Consider the following 19,249-nt stretch of genomic DNA (forward strand, 5'->3'; position numbering starts at 1 on the left):
TCAGAAAATGGGAGTGTCACAATTAGTAGTAAAACAAAGTAAGAAATCTCAATTAGATATATTTTATTATTTAGTAATATTATCTTTTAAGAAATAATACACTCATGGGTTACACGCGCAAAGCGCGTGCTCGGAAACTAGTCTATCTGATAAACAAACATGCTTTTAATAATCTCTATATTATCATGTGACTCCCACACACCTAAAAAAAATTTCAATAACAATTTTTCTAAGATATAAACATGGGAAAATTGTATATAATAGCAAACTAATAACCTAAATTAAATGAAATAGCTAGGTTTTGATTTAATTGTGCTCCATAGCAAACATTAGCTAAAATTTGCCAGCGTCTCTCTCCCAAAAATCTCGCTCGCCACTCTCCATTCTCGCTCGCCTCTCTCGCTTTATACATAGAAGTGTATAATTCTGTTTCTGTTTTGTATAAAGCGAGAAAAAATTGTATATACACATGCAAAAATGTATATCTTCGTGTTATACACTTAATTATACAATTTACAAACATTTTACTTCAAATATTGCAGAGAAAAAGGCCAACAAATTATACAATTGCAGCGGAATACAATTTTCTCTAGCTTTATACAACAGAAGTGTATATATTGTGTTTCTGTTTTTGTATAAAGCGAGAAAAACATATATCTTCTTGCTATACACTTATAATTATGCAATATACATACATTTTAATTCGATTCAACTGTATGCAAAACAAATTATACAATTGCAGCGAAATAGGCCAGCGAATTATACAATTTAGGTCAGCAAATTATACAATTTAGGTCAGCGAATTATACAATTTAGGCCAGCGAATTATACAATTGTATATGTATAACAAATTATACAGTTTTATGTTTGCTATGGAGTGCTATTATGCAAAGTTTGCTATAGCATACAAATATAAATTTTTTGTTAGCTATATGTGAAAGTTGCCCGAAGAACATAGCCCAAATTAAACTCAAGGAAATTTTACACTGGCTTTCTTTATCACTTCATTGAAGTTTTAGATTCAATTCAAATAAATATTGAAAATTATTAAATTTTTGACCTATTGCTATAATTATGGGACTATTTATGTCATTTTCTCTATAAAAATGCACTACTTAAAACTTTGGGGACACTAAGTGTAATTTAATGAAAGTTAGTGTCCACAGTCCATACATATACTGGGCCAGGAATCTCCGTCGGCCCAATTCACTTCCCGGTCAAACCCCGCCGTCAAAGACTTCTCATTCAGCCGAGCACGGCGGCAACGGGCAGCAGCCAGCTCAGTTGGTGGTGTTTTTCCAGCGGTAATATAGGGAAGAGATGGAAAATGAGAAGAAACTAGAGAGCTTCGTGCTGGTACATAATATAGCAAAGAGACACAACGTCGGAACCTTAGCTCGTAGCGCCACGGCGTTCGGCGTCTCGGAGATGATACTCGTCGGCCGTAGAGATTTCAACGCTTTCGGTAGCCACGGCTCCACTTCTCACGTCCGTTTCCGCCACTTCCACTCCCTTGCCGATGCTAAAACCTTCCTCAAGGTATGCAAAGTTCCAAAAACAAAATTCGCTTATGTACTTTTGTAAGTGTTGGATTTGTAATATACAGAGAACTTGAGGCTGATCATTTATGGTTGCTTATGAATTTTACTGAACAGGAAAGAGATTGTGATATATGTGGAGTTGAAATTACAGAAAATGCGGTTGCTGTAAATGAACATCCTTTTAAGAGAAGTACTGCTTTCCTGCTGGGCAATGAGGTTCGAACCATAATATGTTTTGGCTTCTTTTTGTTATAAATTTTGAGATGATCCATATTAGATACATACTAACTAACTGGAAATTAGGAGTGATCTGTTATTATAGCTACACTAAGTTTGATTAGAGACATTAATCTCAATTTTCTTTATAAGAAAAAATACTTTTTTAGTAGAAGTGAGGATTCATATAACCGTCCATCTAGTTTGGGACTGAGGGGTTCATTGTTGCTAAGTGTATTTTCATCACAACGATGCACTTTACTCAACCGAAATATCTTATGGTAGAACTCTATTAGCGATTTCTGGGAGTTTTGCTTAGAGGTGTTAGCAATTACTTGTTCTTTATTATGGATGGGAAATATGATTTCTTGATGGTTTGTGAATGTCATTTGTTCTGAAAAACAAATGCTAGGGTAGGATAACGATTGGCCTGTTGACCATAATATGAATAAATTGATGTTGTAGGGTACTGGACTTTCTGCAAAAGAGTGTGAGATATGTGATTTCTTTGTATATATTCCACAATATGGGTGTGGTACTGCTTCATTGAATGTGACTGTTGCTGCTTCCATTGTTCTACATCAATTTGGAGGTAATTTTATTGATAATCACTACTATTTCTATCTTATTCGTTCTATTCTGTTATTTGGTGACTTTTTCCATGCTACATACTGGACAGAAACATTTTGTGTCTTATACCTGATAATGTTAGCTATATTGCTCTATCGTTCTAGAAGTAGGACCACATCTTTTTATGTGACTTCTTCCTCCATCTAGTGTTTTACCTTTTGTTATTACTACTTGTAGCCCCCAAGGCCTAGCTCGAGTGGCAAAAAGATGGAGGATTTGTGGCTTGTGGAGAAGGGTAGAGGGGCAGGTCACAGGCAGATTTTTCGGTTATCAAAAAAAAAAAAATAATAATAATAATAAAATACTACTTGTGAAATAAGAAAAAGCTAAATTAGGTTCTAGTTCTCTCTTTATTTTGGATCAGTGGTGCTCGGGCCAGCTTGCAGTTCTCATTCTATTTCTTAATTATAAATATATGGTAAACCCCACCACGAAACTCTTCTATCTAGGAGCCAACAGTGTCATTTTTCAGTTTGCTCTCCGCCTCTGTGTTGGTTACTCGAACCCCCTTACCTCACAGTTGGAAGTGGAGAGTCCTTACCTCTAGACTATCCCTTCCTTGTTGTGTAGTTATGCTCAGCATACTTGTTCTGTTGTACATTGAATTTCCTTCATACGACTAGATATTGCTCTTACCTTCTCCATTCATACCTAAATTATCTGAATTTCTAGCCTTTGTTTTCATGTGGTCGAAGTGTTGCTCTTTGACATTTACATTTTCTTAGAGTTGCTTTTCTTTAGTATTAAAATGAATTAGTATGGTATTTGTACAACCGAGAATCGAAAATACCGAAACCGGAATCTTTCAAAACATACCAAACTGAATGGTGAACTCCCCTAGGTTATATGTGTAATTACTGATCGACAGAAGGGCAAGAAAGTTTCATTTTGTTTATTTGGTTTTCCAGCACCATAGTGTTGCCAACAAGCTGTTTTTGCTTCAAATAATCTCGAGGATTTCACGGCCAAAGGAAGGTAGAGAACTAGAGGCTGCTAGCGTGCTTAGCACTTTTTCTTGTACTTCAATTAGGAAAATTTTCTTCTGGTATGACACCTGAAAATGTGGAATAGCTAGCTGGATTGATAGCTCAGTATTTGAGAGGATTACCTTTTTAAAAAATATACCTAGCTTTTTCAATGCTAAAACTAATAGCTTCTTTTCTCTAGTTATCAAATGAAACATAGTTTAAGAAGACTGTGGCTCTTGTATGCTTCAGCACGCGTACTTTGATGCTTGAATTGTTGTGCAGCTATAACAAATGGAGGGCCTTTTTTACGCTAAAATGCCAAGAAATGGAGAAACAAATCTTCTTTCAAAAGAGTATAATTAAGTATAATCTTTTCCTCGATACAACACTGGAACTTAACTGTAAGCTTTAAACCCACAATCGAGTTTAAATCAACTCTGCCATTCTTTATGGTCTGTTAATGTCTTGCTGGTGATCATTTGTTGTTAGATCAGTGCAATCTCGCCAATCCAGTGGCTACTGAGATGACTGTACCATGTGTAGCTGTAATGAAATTGAAATCACTGACTGCTGCTGCTGAGAGCTAAATTTAAAACTATTTTAATGGCTCTGGTTTTAATATGATCATTTGGTATATCTAGTATAGTTCTCTATTTGTTGAATGCCACTTGTATATTTGATTCTTTTCCATTTGAATACACTTATTACCTTATATATGATCATGTGAGGGTTAAATTTTACTTCATTTTAATGGCTCTGGTTTTAATATTATCATTTGGTATATCTGGTCTAGTTCTTCTCTATTTGTTGTATGCCACTTGTATATGTGATTTTTTCCCAACATTTGAATACACTTATTACCTTATATGATCATGTAGTTTTAGCTATATTGTGGACTGAAATTTAAAATGTAAATCTTCTCAGTTTGGGCTGGATTCTCCGAGAGAACACGTGAAGGGAACAAGTTCATTGTGGCTGAAAGACATTTCAAACAGGCAAAGAAAAATTACTGCATGGAATCATCTGAATCTGTTGCTGAGGAGCGAAGACTGAAGAGGGAAAATCTTTCAAATGGGTTCTTTGAAGATGCTGGAAAAGAGGAATCTCCTTCAAATCTTTTAGATACCTTGTTCGATGACTAGTGCCAGGGAGAAGAGAAAACTACCGAAATTATGCTTCCTTCAGCCTCATCCTCAAAGTTGTGCTGATGATTTACTTCTATAGAAACAAAGCAAATCAAAGGGGGATTTAAGTTATTGATGGAATGAACTGTGGAAGAGTTGGAATTAGGAATCCTAAGCAGTTGCGCTAACCAGCCACCACCATGGAATAGCATATTCACAGGAACTTTGTATTTGCAAGTTCAGTAAGGGATTTCATGTTTAGAATGTTAAGTCTTCTTAAACTGCTAACACTACATAAAACTAGATCAGACATGTGCATGTGCCATTGTTAGTCAAGGATTAATCATGTTCTTTGTACACTTGAGCTGGCTCTTAAGATGGCCATTTCTTAAATATAATATAATTTCAGACTAGCCAAATGATTGCAGTTTGTGCTTTAATGTTACTCAGCAAATGATTGAAGTTGTACATAAGGTCCATCCTATCTTCTCTTTTTTTTTTTCCCCAATCAGTGTTCTACTTACACGTATTGCCAAAAGTGTTAGGTAACACCTAGAGATTGAGGCTTGATTGGCTCACCTCCACATTTCCACCCCCTATTTCACTTGAGTGTAGTAGGCCAGAATGTAAACATTTTGATTGTACCAAAGCACTGAAATGCCTAACATAAATGATGTCATGAGTTGTATTTGCATCTGCCAGAAGAGAATTGATCACTATGTCCTGTACAACAACAACAATATACCTAGTATAATTCCACAAGCAGACCTTAATTTTACCTTTGCAGGGTAGAGAGACTGTTTCCGAATTGATCACTCTATTCTGTGAAGACTGAAAATGACTTGTAAAAGTTATTTCAAAAAGCCTATTAATATCATAAGCCTATCCCACCTTTATCTTCTAAATATTGGACTAGCTGGTGCGTGTGTCATATGGCACCTTAACTGTTATCTCTTATTTTAAAAAACTTTATGTCACAAGACTAACAAACTGCTCCATAGTTAGATAATTTCTTGGTTTTAGACCTCTTTTCATTGACTAATATGGAAAAAGTTTAAGTAGATGAAGGTCATATATCTATTATAATATATCAATCAAGAATAGAAAAAACTGAGGATTTCTTTATCTTTACAGTTGTTTAAGTTTCTAAGAGAAAGAAAGTCTTTGTTCACAGGTATGAGTTAGGTATTGTTTGTTGTCACAAGACAAGAAGCTCAACCATTATATGTCACCAATGTCAAATATTCAAACCCCACCTCATTTCTTGGAGCAGTTGGGATGTGTTTTTGTCTCTTTATCTACTTTTAACTTGCCCTACTCAGACTTTCACCAGTAAGACACAATATCCTTTTCAATGATAAGTAGTATAAATGTGGTGTCAATCCTAGTACCATTTTCATACCTTCAATCAAGGCTTAGTTTAAGAAATTTGACTAACCTTAAATTCATTAATATTCCATCTAGTTTAGCTAAAACTAAGTTGCAGAAGAACTCCTATGCAGTCAACAGAGGTTCCAGTGCAGCTTTCATGCAGGAAACAGTTTTCCTGCATGTTTCATGTCTTCAGACGGAGAATTCACCGGCTTTGCTCGAGGATCCGATGGCTGATGTGGCATCGTCCGAGGACGAAGGTGGTGATCAAGAGGTTTGGGAAGCTGAGTTCAAGAGGAAGTCATGGTCAGCTCAAAGAAAAACTAAGTTTCAAATCATCATCAACTCATCCAAACGGACAGAGTGGGACTATTCGACTAGCTACTTTTAATGCTGCATTGTTTTCCCTTGCACCTGCTGTGCCTAAGGCTGAAAAACCATCCCTCTTTTCTCATGACGATGACAATGATGACGGTTTCAAATTTCAAAACCAGGTTAAGTCCGAGAATAATCGTCCAAAGAGCATATTGAAGCATTCCCCTCTTCATCCAATATTAGCAAATGGAGCAAAACCAAAGCAAAAAGTTTCAATCAACCTTCCTGAGAATGAGATTTCATTAGCTCAGAATAGGGTACTTGGAATCTTGGAAGATGATTCCACTAAGATTTTGAGTTTAAACAACAACAACCTAGGCCCTGTGAGGTCTCCAATATGCTTCCCCGCGATGGCTAATTGGATGATTAACGATTATGGAGGCTTCTGCTTGAGTGGAACAAGGACCATTCTTGATGTACTGAAAGAAGTGGATGCTGATATATTGGCTTTACAAGATGTGAAGGCTGAGGAAGAGAAAGATATGAGCCCTTTATCTGATTTGGCTCGTGCTCTTGGAATGAACTATGTGTTTGCTGAAAGCTGGGCTCCTGAATATGGTAATGCTATTTTATCCAAATGGCCTATTAAGAAATGGAGAATCCAGAAAATCTATGATGATAAAGATTTCAGGTGCCTCCTTATGTTGACTATATCTATGTTCATAGAATCGTATGCGCTATGTTATCTAAACGTTTAAATTATTAGAAACAGAAAACACTTCTATTTGGTAAAGCTTTTAACTTGAAACATGCTCCTTATATAACTGGTGTTTTGGTTTGATGCAGGAATGTGCTTAAGGCTACGGTTGATGTACCCCGGATGGGAGAGTTGAACTTCTGTTGTACTCAACTTGATCATTTAGATGAAAATTGGAGAATGAAGCAAATAAATGCAATAATACAATCGAATGACAGTCCTCATATTTTAGCAGGAGGGGTAAATTCTCTTCAAGCCTCAGATTACTCATTAGAGAGATGGAATGATATCGTTAAGGTAAGAAGAAAGCCGAGTCTTATAAGTACAACTTTTTCTTGGATTACTAGTATCCTTTTTTATCAATTTCTTGATCACACGATGTCATCGTGGCAGTATTATGAGGAGATAGGAAAGCCAACTCCAAGAGTTGAAGTAATGAACTTTTTGAAACAGAAAGAGTACAATGATGCAAAAGAGTTTGCAGGGGAATGCGAGTCAGTTGTTATCATTGCTAAAGGCCAAAGTATGATTCTTTATCTCAAAATTTCCTATGAAATATCTCCCAATATTACTTGTAACCATTGTATGTGTTTCTAACAACATTCTCAATCATGTTCTTTCTCATTATGGCATAGATGTGCAAGGAACATGTAAATATGGAACTCGAGTTGATTATATTTTGGGATCGCAAGGCCTGCCTTATGCATTTGTACCTGGATCATACTCGGTTGTTTCATCAAAAGGCACGTCCGATCACCATATAGTTAAGGTGGACATCATGAAAGCAGCAAGCAGAGGTAGGAAGAATAGTAGGAAACAGAAGAAAGTAAAACAGAAAGTTGAGAAGATGACAAGTTCTTGTTCTTCAAGAGGGATTTGGCAAGTGAGCACTTAGCAACTATATATGTTTATTAGTTCATTTTCTTCCTTGTGGTGGTGTATACATTATTTTGTTCCTTTCTTGTGACTAATTATAACACTTTTATTACATGTAGAGTTTAAAATTGTGAGGAAGAAACATGAGATATTGCAGATATATGTTATCTCTTTTTGTTAGAACTAGTTGTTAGGATCAAATGTTTACCATTGTGTCAAAAGCTAGTTGATAGCTGGCTCTGATACCGCTTGTTAGATCAAGTGCTTAGCATTATGGAGAAAACTATCAAAATGGTCCTTAATGTGTAAGGGTCGTTAAAATTACTTTGGTCCTCTCTCTATATATTATCTTATCTAAATAGTCTTTAATGTATAAAAAAAAATGTGTTCCTCCCTCCGTTTCAAAAAGGATAGCTAGTTTGACTTGGAACGGAGTTTAAAAAAAGAAAGAAGACTTTTTTATCTTTTGGTTCTAAATTAAAGTTATGTCAAATGTACCAAAACACCCTTAATCTTGTGGTTTTAGACAAGACACATGGAAAGTTAAAGTTAAAGTGTTGCCAAAAAAGAAAAGGGGACATTCTTTCTGAAACAAACTAAAAAGGAAATATGGATATTCTTTTTTAAACGGAGGGAGTATAAAATAACTAGCCAACAAACTAATATAAATAAATTAAATTAAAAATAAGAACAAACAAAGAGAGAGTTTAATAATATATTCCAAACTTTTCTTATATCTTTGTATCTATCTTTGTGAAGAAAACAATGACTATTTATAATCAATAGAAAATATAAACTAAACACTTGGCCATTGATAAGCTGTTCATTTGGCCAAGTGATTACACCTCAAACATGGGTGGCCCAAATGTCATCATATTAATATAGCAAATGATGACTCTTAAAAGATGACCCACATGACATCCATTTAGTTTTACAACACTCTCCCAGTGGGACAAAACCTAGACTAAGGAAAAAAAGAGTGCAACACGTATTTCACTCCTTCTGATAAGGACCATGATCAGATGCTTAAGTCTTCACATTCCAATCTTTTGCACCATTTTCTCAAGAGTTGAGGCTGGTGAAGATTTGTTGAATAAATCTGTTGGATTATCACTTGAATGGATTTCTTGTACATCAATATCATCATTATTTTGGAGATTATGTGCAAAGAATAATTTCGGTGAAATATGTTTCTTTCTATTTCCTTTTATGAAGTCTTCTCTTAATTGAGCTATGCATGCAAAATTGTCTTCAAAGAGCATCGTAGGTACCTTGACATCACACTTCAAACCATATCTTTCCTTGATGAAATGTATCATTGATCTCAATCATACACATTTTCTACTTGTTTCATGAATGACTATTATCTCAACGTGATTTGAAGAAGTAGCGACTATGGACTGCTTCGTAGATCGCCATGATATAACAGTACCTCTGTATGTGAACAGATAGTCTGTTTGAGATCAAGCTTTATGTGGGTCAAATAAATAACCTGCATCTGCATGACCAACAAGATCTGAACTATTTTTGTTAGTAAAAGACCGACTCATATCACTAGTCCCTTTTAGATATCACAATATATGTTTAACTCCATTCCAATGTCTTCATGTAGGAGAAGAACAAAATCTTACTAATTAAAATTATTAGAAAATGTTATGTCAGGTCTCGTAGAATTAGCAAGATACACAAGTGCGTCAATTGCGCTACGATAAGGTACTTCAGGACAAAGAGGTTCCTCATTCTCTTCTTAAGGTCGGAATGGATCTTTACTCACTTCAAGCGATCGTACAACCATTGGAGTACTTAATGGATGTGCTTTGTCCATGTAAAACAGATTGATGGATGAAGACCCCGTCTGCTAAATGTTCAATTTATAGACCAAGACAAAGTTTTGTCTTTCCAAGGTCTTTTATCTCAAATTTTTTCTTTAGATATTCAATTGCCTTTTGGACCTCTTCTGGAGTTACAATGAGATTAATGTCATCAACATAAACAACAAGAATAACAAACTCTGACGTTGTTTTCTTAATAAAAATGCAAGGACAGATGACATCATTTATAAAATCTTGTTTTATCAAGTACTCAATGAGGCGATTATACCACATGCGTCCTGATTGTTTTAAGCCATATAATGACTTTTGTAATATGATTGAACACATTTCTCGAAGTTTTGAACTATATTATTCAGGCATTTTAAGTCCTTCTGAAATTTTGATATAAATTATTATCAAGTGTACGTAAAGATAAGTCATAACCACATCCATCATATGTATTTTTAAGATTTTCATGAACAACTAAATTGATAAAGCATCCATAACTGGTGAATATGTTTATTCATAGTTGACACTAGGTCATTGAGAGAATCTTTGCACAACAAGGAGTGTCTTGTATCTTAGAGTTTCATTTCACTTTCGCACAAAACTCATTTATAGCCAATCGATTTTACACCATTTGGGGTTTGAACTACAGGTTCAAAAATTCATGTTTAGCAAGTGAATCTAATTCTGATTAAATTGCCTGTTGCCATTTTGGACAATCACATTCTCGTCAACATTCTTCGACAGATAAGGGTTCAAGATCCTCATTGTCTTGCATAACATTTTCTGCAACATTATATACGGAAACATTATCAATTATGATTTTCAATCGATCTAAACTTATCTTATAACCCATAGAACTTATTGAAAGTTCTTTATTCAGTTGAGTCTCTGATTCACTGATTTCTTCAGAAATATTAGGATTAATCAGATCTTGAATCTCTTTGTGAGATTCTTTTATAGTGTCATTTTTCTTACTTTTTTTTTAGGATTCTTATCTTTGAACTCAATGGTCTTCCACGCTTCAAGTGTGTTAGTGATTCAGAAGTCATAACACTTATACATGGTCCTTTTGAGATGTCAATTCGGATGGACACATTTACTGCAGGAGTATTTGACTTTGTTATTCTTTTCAAATCAGTAAATGCGTCTGACATTTGATTTGCTATGTTTTGCAATTGGATGATCTTCTGGACTTCATGTTCACACATGGGGGAACATGGATTAAAGTGAGATAATGATGAAACTTTCCATGCAATTTCACTTTTAAGTTTCTTTTTCTTTCCCCCTAATTGCAGAAAATTATTTCATTAAATCGACAATCTACAAATCTTACAGTAAATAAATCTCCGTCATTGGCTCAAGTTAGCGAATTATAAAGGGTGAATCAAACCCAACATATATGTCTAACCTTCTTTGGGGGCCCATCTTAGTGCACTGAGGTGGTGCTACTGGCACAACACATCCAAAAATTCGTAGATGAGCAATATTTGGTTCATAACCAAATACTAATTGTGACGGAGAATATTAATTATAATAAGTTGATCTGAGATGCACAAGTGATGTTGCATGTAAGAAAGCATGGCCCCAAACAGTAGTGGGTCACTTACTTTTCATAAGTAGCGGTTTTGCTATCAATTGTAAGCACTTAATAAATGACTCAACAAGGCCATTTTTAGTATGAATATGAGCGACATGATGTTCAACTTTTATCCCTATTGATAAGTAATAACCATTAAGCGCTTGCGATGTGAATTCTCCAGCATTATCAAGACGAATTGACTTAATGAGATACTTTAAAAATTGTGTTCTTAATCATATCATTTGTGCCAATAATTTTACAAATGTCATTAAAAATTGTGTTCTTAATCATATCATTTGTGCCAATAATTTTGCAAATGGCAGGTTGCGAGATGATAAAATGCACACATGAGAGCATCTTGAAGATGCATCTATTAGGACCGTAAAATATCTAAACAACCCACTAGATGAGTGAATAGGTCCACATGTATCCCCATGTATACGTTCTAAAAATTGAGGGATTCAATGTTAACCTTCATTGATAATGACCTAGTAATCAATTTTCCTTGATAACAAGCAGCACATGAAATTTCATCACCACATAAGAATCTTTAGATTCTTTAATGGATGTCCATTTGAATTTTCAATGATTCTTCTCATCATTATTGATCGAGGATGACTTATTCGGTCATGCCAAAGCAAAAAAAATTTTAAGTCAGTAAACTTCTGGTTTACGATAGAATGTGTTTTAACTGTACTTATTTTTGCATAATATAAGTCAGAAGATAAAGTTGACAATTTCTCCAACGCATATTTTTGATTTGAGACAACCTTGGTAATGCCAAGGTATATTCAACATTCATTTCATTTATTGTCTCAATATGATATTCATTTCGGCAAATATCTTTAAAACTTAACAAGTTTCTTGGGGATTTAGAAAAGAACAATGCGTCTTCTATAACAAGTTTTGTCCTCTTAGGTAAGAACATAGTAGCTCTTCCAGAGCCTTCTATTAAGTTCAAATTACTAGAAATTGTAGCAACATTTCCTTTTCTTCTAAGCGATTTCTCATATTTAAATATGGTGTGCATTGTTCCACTATCAATTACACAATATCTTCATGATTGATCATTGATCCAAACTAAATTTGGGGCATATCCATATTATTTATTCAAAATGGCTCAAGATGGCTGAGTCTCGTACTAATAACATGTTATAAAATAACTAGCCAACAAACTACTATTAATAAGCTAAATTAAAAATAAGAATAAACTAATATATAAAATCAAGTACTTCATATTAAAGAGAGGGGTAAATAGAAGGTGGGGTGGAGGAGTGAGAAGAAAGGAGAGGTCGAAAAGACATAAAACCTACAAATATATTTTTTTAAAATTCCTTATATAAATATTACATGACATACCTCACACAACATAAAAATTTTCCAAGGAGGAGAAGAAATGGTGGAAAAAGATGATGGAGGAAGAAGGTCCACCAAGTGTGAGACCCACAGTTAAGTTTAACAAATTTTTAATTTTTGCATTATTAGTTTTTAGGTTAAGAATAATTCAACACCTATACATGAGGGACTAATTTAATCATAAAGTTATAGCTATAGCAAAGACACAATTTTATTTTTTAACTAAATCTATCAAGCAAGCGTCATGTTCGATCATAACTTCAACCCAGACCATTTAGCTTCGACATTGTCATAGACATGATGTTGACATTAATTCTCTTAATAAGTTAGAATACCTAATTGGCTTTAAAAGACTTGTTATTTGGTACTTAACTAGAGTTTGCAATTGAACGAATATTAGTCCAAACATATGGTTTGACTAGAACTGACAATTTTGAGCCCATATTTATATTATATCAACCAATTTAATCCATATTTTATTAAGTTAGATAATTTATATTTTAATTGGGTAAATATAATTAAGCTTTCACCCAAATTTTAACCCATGAAAATATGGACAAAAATGGATAAATTTCATAAAGTATGCTAATCAATTGATAGTTTCAATAATTACATATCAGAAGCTAATTAGGTCAAATATCTGAGATTATGTTAAACATCATCTTCCATTTCTTTGCTTTACTCTTTAAAATTTCTGGGGCATGAGAAAGAAATATCCACAACATACAACATTATTTTACACGTAATGAAACAATTAATTTTGAGTCCATTAGAAACTCTAATTTAATTAGATGATACAATTTGAAGAATGATACATTCAAATATTAGTCTATAATTTAATTATTTTTTCTCTGGTGTCCAGTATCTATATTGGAGTCTTACTAAATTTAAATTCGTGCTAGAAAATCCTATATTAAAGAATAAAATACTCTCTAATAAAGCTAACTTCGTACCAAAAGAAAATCGAACATAAAACTTATAACATAAGAATGAACATATACCAACCTTATAGGTAAATATTAGTCTATAATTAATCATAGGTGCAACTACTAGAAAAAAAGTTATTGGTATCACGTACAAGTAATGTGGTGTGGTTCCTAAAATTGTGTCACGGTTGCACTAAATTAGATCATGCTGATGCTACAAAATGTTTACTAAAGTCAGAAAATTATTTCAACAACTAAAAAGTAGCTCTCGATGTTTACTTCCAATTATATCATAATATATTGTATTATATTGTTTCACATTACGTCATTCTAATAAATAATTTAGATAGATTGTATATTTCTGTGTTGTTATATAATGTCACGTATCATTATAATAAATCTATGAAAAAAAATAAGATATGGCCATATATGATAGAACTACTATAAAAAAGATAGAGAGTAATACGAATAAAATAGGCTCAAAAAAAAATATGATAAAAATGTGATCATACCAAATTGATCGTTATATTGAAATTTTTCGTTATCTATGATAATATATTGTTACTTTAATTACGGTGAAGGGAAGCAATAGCTTACTCTTGCTTCCAGGTATCTCTATTCCCATTTCCTTTTTTTTTTTCCTTCAAATAATTAATTATCCGTTTCAATAACATATACTAAAGTTCATTGTTATTCATACGTGACAAATTAATTGTGGAAATATGCATATACATATTCTATACAATACGTAATATTTAAATCTAAGTTTATATCAACAGTACTATAAGAACATGATATTGAAAAGTTATTATATGAAAGATGGAATCGCGATCATGTAGAAATTACGAACTTCTTTATATATATGTGCATAAGCTTATGGTTGATTTTTTTTTTTTTTAAAAAAAACAAATTCATTTGTATTTTCTAAGAGATACACAACTTAGTATTTTACTTTGTTAGTGTTCTTATAATAACCTGTATTTATAAGGTTAATCAATGAACAGAAACAGAAATAAGATGAAGCAGAAAATACACAAAATACAAGAATTAATCCGAGTCCACAGAAACTATTGTATGTCCTTAAGAAATTTAATCCCCTCACTGTACCCAACGTTATAGATTAATTTCTCCCAAGATAAAACGAATTAAACCTGTTAAAGAAATAGCAGTACAGACTCAGTCGATCGACACTTTGATTTTATTTGAGAGAAAAATAAATTCAGAGAAAGAAAAATTTTCAGTATTTGAAAAATTCAAAAATTGACTTCCTTTTATAGCCATTTTCAGCAAGGAACGTGTCTGTTCAGTGAAATCTGTTCAGACCCATTTTATCCAGAAAGTTGTGTCTTTTAAAAAATATAACAACTTTTCAAAAATTGTGACTGTTAGGAAAATAACGACTTTTTGGAAAGTAACGACAGGATTTATTTGATTTAACAAAAACCGATTAAATAAATTTTGTCCAAAAATTTATCAATCAAATCATTTGTCGAGGCCGAGCGAGCGACGACGATGGCGCGAGGGGCATCTTCTTCTAGCTCTTTAAGAAGTAATGGAAGTTTTTCCTTCTATAAAGACAACAATTTCCCTTTCTTTTGCCGATATGGGAGAAATGACTTTTGAAAGTAGTTCCCTCACTTTTCATAATCTCTCTTTTCTTTTCCCATTCACACTTGCTAAAACCCAATAGTTAGTCAGTTAGAGAGATAGTTAATTATTTCGTTAAAGTAAACTTAAGCTTTAAGCTACTTTCTCCGTTTTATATTACTCGATGAAATAGTCAAAAATGTGATGTATGATTTTTACTAGAATATAGCACTATTATACATTTTTAAAAAATAACTCAAAACACTTCCAAGATAAACAAGCTCATTGTATAACCAACAAAGTAATAAATTTAAAACCCCAAATGTTATAAAAATTCATTTCATGTGATTAACATCATATACACACACCATAGCATAAAATAAAATAAATCAACCAACACAAATGAACCTTTCTCAAAACACAAAACTCAATCAAATCATTAATTAGTGTAAAATATTTTAAAACTCAAGAATAACTCCATTTTTAGTTATCTTGGCTATTAATTAGTTGGAAGGGTACCCTATACCGTGACGTTTATTAGGAAACACCATAAACACAACACTAGAAATTGCACCAACAACCGGTGGCAACACCATAATCAACGTCTTTTCCGTCGACTCGAACGCCGGAAAGAAACAATCCACCGTATTCCTATCCAAAATAGTCACAACACCAAAAACAACCATAGTAAAAAATGCATGCACAAAGTCACCTACACCTATTTTGTATGAACTTGTGTCCATTGATTTAGATGTTGGCCAAAGCCCCTTCATTGTAGCTATGCCATAGTGGGTTGAGCCCTCGTTATCGGTGTAGCTATCGGTGAAACAAGAAAATCCACAAGATAAACCACAAAGGGCAATGAGGATGCCTGATAGGTACTTGTTGATGATAGTGCAATGACCATCGTTTGTGAGTATAGGGTTTAGTAATTGGTATATGAAGACTGTTCCTGTTGGGAGGAGTCTTATGAGATTGCCTAGGCCATTTAAGGTTTTGTCCTTCAAGGTATAATTAGGTTTTGCCATTTTCTAGGGGAGAGAGAGCGAGCGAGCGAGTTACAAGCACCTGAACCTGTCAAAATGAAAAGCAGCAAGCGCAACTTGAACTTGAAATAACTAAGTTGTTTATTGTTTTGTAATTGTAGGGATTATGATTTTGGGAAGTGCATGGATTTTGTAGAATTTATAGATGGAAAGAGTGTGTTGTTGCTTCTAAGTAACATATATTGATGAGCTTTGAATATAAGAAGTAGGGTTTGTTTATTTTGCTTTTACTCTTTGGGGAAATGGACATAACTTCAAGTAATGCAAATGATAGTGGAGTTATAAATATGCTTAGATTATTTTGTGAGTTCAAAATTTTATCACCCCACACGTAAAAAAGACTACAAGAAAGAGATCATTAAATAATTGGGATTAGTAAATTGAAAAAAAAAATAATAATCAATTAACGTTTTTTTAAGAAGATTTAGAAAAGAGTAAAATAAGGAGATTTGTTTGCTAAAATGACGATCAAGGAATGTTTTTGTAACTTATGAAGATTTAGAAAAGAAAAAAAAATATAGAAGTTTGTGTTATAAATAAAATTTAAAGGGATAGCGTACTCTATGAAGATTTAAAAAGGAGAAAAATAGGAAATTGTGTTCCCTACAATGACAATTAGAAAATGTAGTACCTTATAAAAATTTAGAAAGGATAAATATAAGATATTTCATGCCCTAAATAGAAATTAACTAAGGAATCCATTTGAAAATGAGAAAAATGGGGAGTTTTTGTTTGTTAGAAATAACAATATTAGGTGATGTCATACCCTTTGAAGATTTAAAAAAGAAAAAGAATTAAGAATATCATGCCCTAATTAAATCTAAGGGATGTGCCTTAATTAAATAAAAAAAGGTTGTGCCTTAATTAAATCTAAAGGATGTTACGAAGATTTAGAAAGGAGAAAAATAAAGAAATTTTGTTCCTTAGATAGTAATTAAAGGTTATAGTGCGATGTTAATTAATTAAGAATGGAAAGTACCAATCAAAATTAAGGCTCCAACGATATATGCCCATATTACTAAGGTTTAAAATGTAACATCTCATAATCCTAAATAGCTAGGATTAAACTAAGAATAGTTATTTTTGGAAAGAACAGAAAAAATTTAGAAAATTTTCTAAGTTTAGAAGTGAGTTTTGTCCATTTTCAAATGGCCGTAACTTCTAGCTCAGGAGGAGTTAGGAAAAGTTCTTTATATGGTTGGAAATCCCTTGAGAATATCTTTCCAACGGAGTCGAGTTTGCACATTTTCAATGTTGTGTGAGGGAGATACACCTTTCGAAAGTTGGATTGTTGAACTGAGAAAAGTCTAATCCGGATTTTAGTGAGGGTAAAGTAGTCTTTTCACCATAGTATTTCCTAATTCGTTTTAAGGGTTTATTAGGGGTAAAACCAAGTTCTAATTCAGTTTTAGAAAAGTTGAGAACACTTAGGGCTTGGGTAGAAGAAAGAGGAAGATGAAGAATTCTTCAAGAACGCTAAGGTTTCGCTAGTGGAATTCGTAGGAGGTGATCCTATCGAGGGTATGTGGGATCTTTCTGTGTGGGTTTGTTCATCCACACACCAATATGTTTATTTCAACAAGTTTTGTATTGATTGAATGATGAATCTTGAAGTTCTTGATGAACAATTGTTGAAACCTTGTTGGTAGAGTTGTAGTGTACCTTTATTGGTTTTGATTCGTGTTTCCGGGTTGTTTTACGAGCCTAAACTAGTGAGTATTGAGGATACTAGTGATCTTAAGTGTTTGGGGGGAGATCCATAAAAGTTAGAGGGGTTTATGGTTGAAAATAGAAGAAGAAAAGTTGAAAAATCCGTCTGACAAGCCTTGGGGCGCCGCGCCTACCAGAGCCCCTCAGGACAGACGTTGTCTGTCATGCTCTGGGGCGCCGCGCCATCCAGAGTGCCTGAGGACAGTGTCTGTCCGTCAGGCTCTTGCGCCCCGTGCCTCTCAAAGCGTCAGGGTCACCTGGAGTTTCCATTTCTACACCATATTTTCGTACTAGTTCCTAAGTGATGTACCTATCATTCCGAGTTGATTCCAACACTCTAAAGTACATCTAAACATCATGAAATCATCCATAGACATGAGATCATGATCCTTGAATCCATAATCCAATTCAAGGAAAGTCAAGATCAAAGTCAAAAAAGTTAAGGGTCAAGTCTAAAAGTTAAGAAGCAAGTCAAAGTGAGCTTTTAAAGTTTTTAAGAGTTTCTAACAAATCTTTTTCAACTTTGTTTGAAGACTCAAGTTACAAGTTACGAGTTAAGTAAGAGTAAAGAGTTGAGTTCATCCTCAAAGAAGAATAAGGGGACTAAGTAATCCCTAAGAGTTACAAATATTTTCACATTTAAACAAATAAAGAGCCTTCAGGCTAGTTTTCAGACAGAAGTAATAGCTTTATAAAACGAAGCAAGCAGGGAAACTATGATTTCGAAGAGAGCTTTTAAAGCTAAGTTTTGAGCACTAATCTCAAACCACAGAATCATTGTGTTTCTAAAACATAAGAGCCAGTATATTTTTGGGAGTAGTATTGAGCATCGATTTGGAGATGTGAGTTTCAGATTAACTCAAGTCTCCATGAAAATCATGTTATCATTATGGGTAGAAAAGGGTCATACTTTTTAGATGAATCTTTTTCACAGTTTACTAGTAATCCATTAGGCAGTTCAGGTCATATACTCTGGCAATGTTAGGATGGCCGGGTAGCATGGGTCGAGTACGTTGTATCATCACTATAGCTCTTAAGTGATGGTTGTCGGTTAGAGAAGCTCCCACAGAAGTATTGTATTTTCATATACATTAGTTATTTGTATTTTTATGTATACATAAAATATTATTTGTATACTTGTATACATTTAGAGTTCACAACATTTTTTACTCAGTTTTGCTTTATATTGCATTTACCTTTAAATTGCATATATTGAATATGAGTTAGTAAATCATGAGTTGAGTAGAGCCATGATAAGCGTTCTTTCTTACTCCTTTTCAAGCTTAAGTGTCGTTTAGCATTCCAACTCGCATACTCTTACATTCAATGTACTGATGCCAGTTGGCCTGCATCGTATCATGATGTAAACGGAGGTAACGATGATCGACATCCAACACACCGTTGATCCAGTTAAGCATCCCAGAGTC

The 19,249-nt window shown here is 33.7% G+C and overlaps 3 protein-coding genes across 3 annotated transcripts; 2 read left to right on the forward strand and 1 right to left on the reverse strand.

Moving 5' to 3' along the window:
* The first annotated feature begins 1,103 nt into the window (after nt 1–1,103).
* LOC101267645 (uncharacterized) lies at nt 1,104–4,898 on the forward strand. Its single transcript, XM_004229428.4, has 4 exons — nt 1,104–1,539; nt 1,656–1,757; nt 2,223–2,349; nt 4,280–4,898. The coding sequence occupies exons 1-4, from the start codon at nt 1,321–1,323 to the stop codon at nt 4,495–4,497; spliced, it is 666 nt and encodes a 221-aa protein (XP_004229476.1). The 5' UTR covers nt 1,104–1,320; the 3' UTR covers nt 4,498–4,898.
* A 614-nt stretch (nt 4,899–5,512) lies between these two features.
* On the forward strand, nt 5,513–8,122 carry LOC101267932 (uncharacterized). The gene is made up of 4 exons (XM_004229429.5): nt 5,513–6,856; nt 7,012–7,219; nt 7,316–7,445; nt 7,558–8,122. The coding sequence occupies exons 1-4, from the start codon at nt 5,976–5,978 to the stop codon at nt 7,815–7,817; spliced, it is 1,479 nt and encodes a 492-aa protein (XP_004229477.1). The 5' UTR covers nt 5,513–5,975; the 3' UTR covers nt 7,818–8,122.
* A 7,249-nt stretch (nt 8,123–15,371) lies between these two features.
* Nucleotides 15,372–16,247, reverse strand: LOC101268223 (protein DMP2-like). Its single transcript, XM_004229430.5, has one exon. The coding sequence runs from the start codon at nt 16,092–16,094 to the stop codon at nt 15,570–15,572; it is 525 nt and encodes a 174-aa protein (XP_004229478.1). The 5' UTR covers nt 16,095–16,247; the 3' UTR covers nt 15,372–15,569.
* Nucleotides 16,248–19,249: the final 3,002 nt, after the last annotated feature.

This window comes from Solanum lycopersicum, chromosome 1 (assembly GCF_036512215.1).
Source record: "Solanum lycopersicum chromosome 1, SLM_r2.1".
NCBI lineage: Eukaryota > Viridiplantae > Streptophyta > Magnoliopsida > Solanales > Solanaceae > Solanum > Solanum lycopersicum.

Bases quoted from the DNA above. Each gene is read 5' to 3' on its own strand.
- LOC101267645 (XM_004229428.4), top strand. From the start codon at position 1,321: ATGGAAAATGAGAAGAAACTAGAGAGCTTCGTGCTGGTACATAATATA. The intron at 1,540-1,655 runs GTATGCAAAGTT...TTTACTGAACAG, and splicing joins ATGCTAAAACCTTCCTCAAG to GAAAGAGATTGTGATATATG. The intron at 2,350-4,279 runs GTAATTTTATTG...AAATCTTCTCAG, and splicing joins TGTTCTACATCAATTTGGAG to TTTGGGCTGGATTCTCCGAG.
- LOC101267932 (XM_004229429.5), top strand. From the start codon at position 5,976: ATGCAGTCAACAGAGGTTCCAGTGCAGCTTTCATGCAGGAAACAGTTT. The intron at 6,857-7,011 runs GTGCCTCCTTAT...GGTTTGATGCAG, and splicing joins TATGATGATAAAGATTTCAG to GAATGTGCTTAAGGCTACGG. The intron at 7,220-7,315 runs GTAAGAAGAAAG...TCATCGTGGCAG, and splicing joins GATGGAATGATATCGTTAAG to TATTATGAGGAGATAGGAAA.
- LOC101268223 (XM_004229430.5), bottom strand. From the start codon at position 16,094: ATGGCAAAACCTAATTATACCTTGAAGGACAAAACCTTAAATGGCCTA.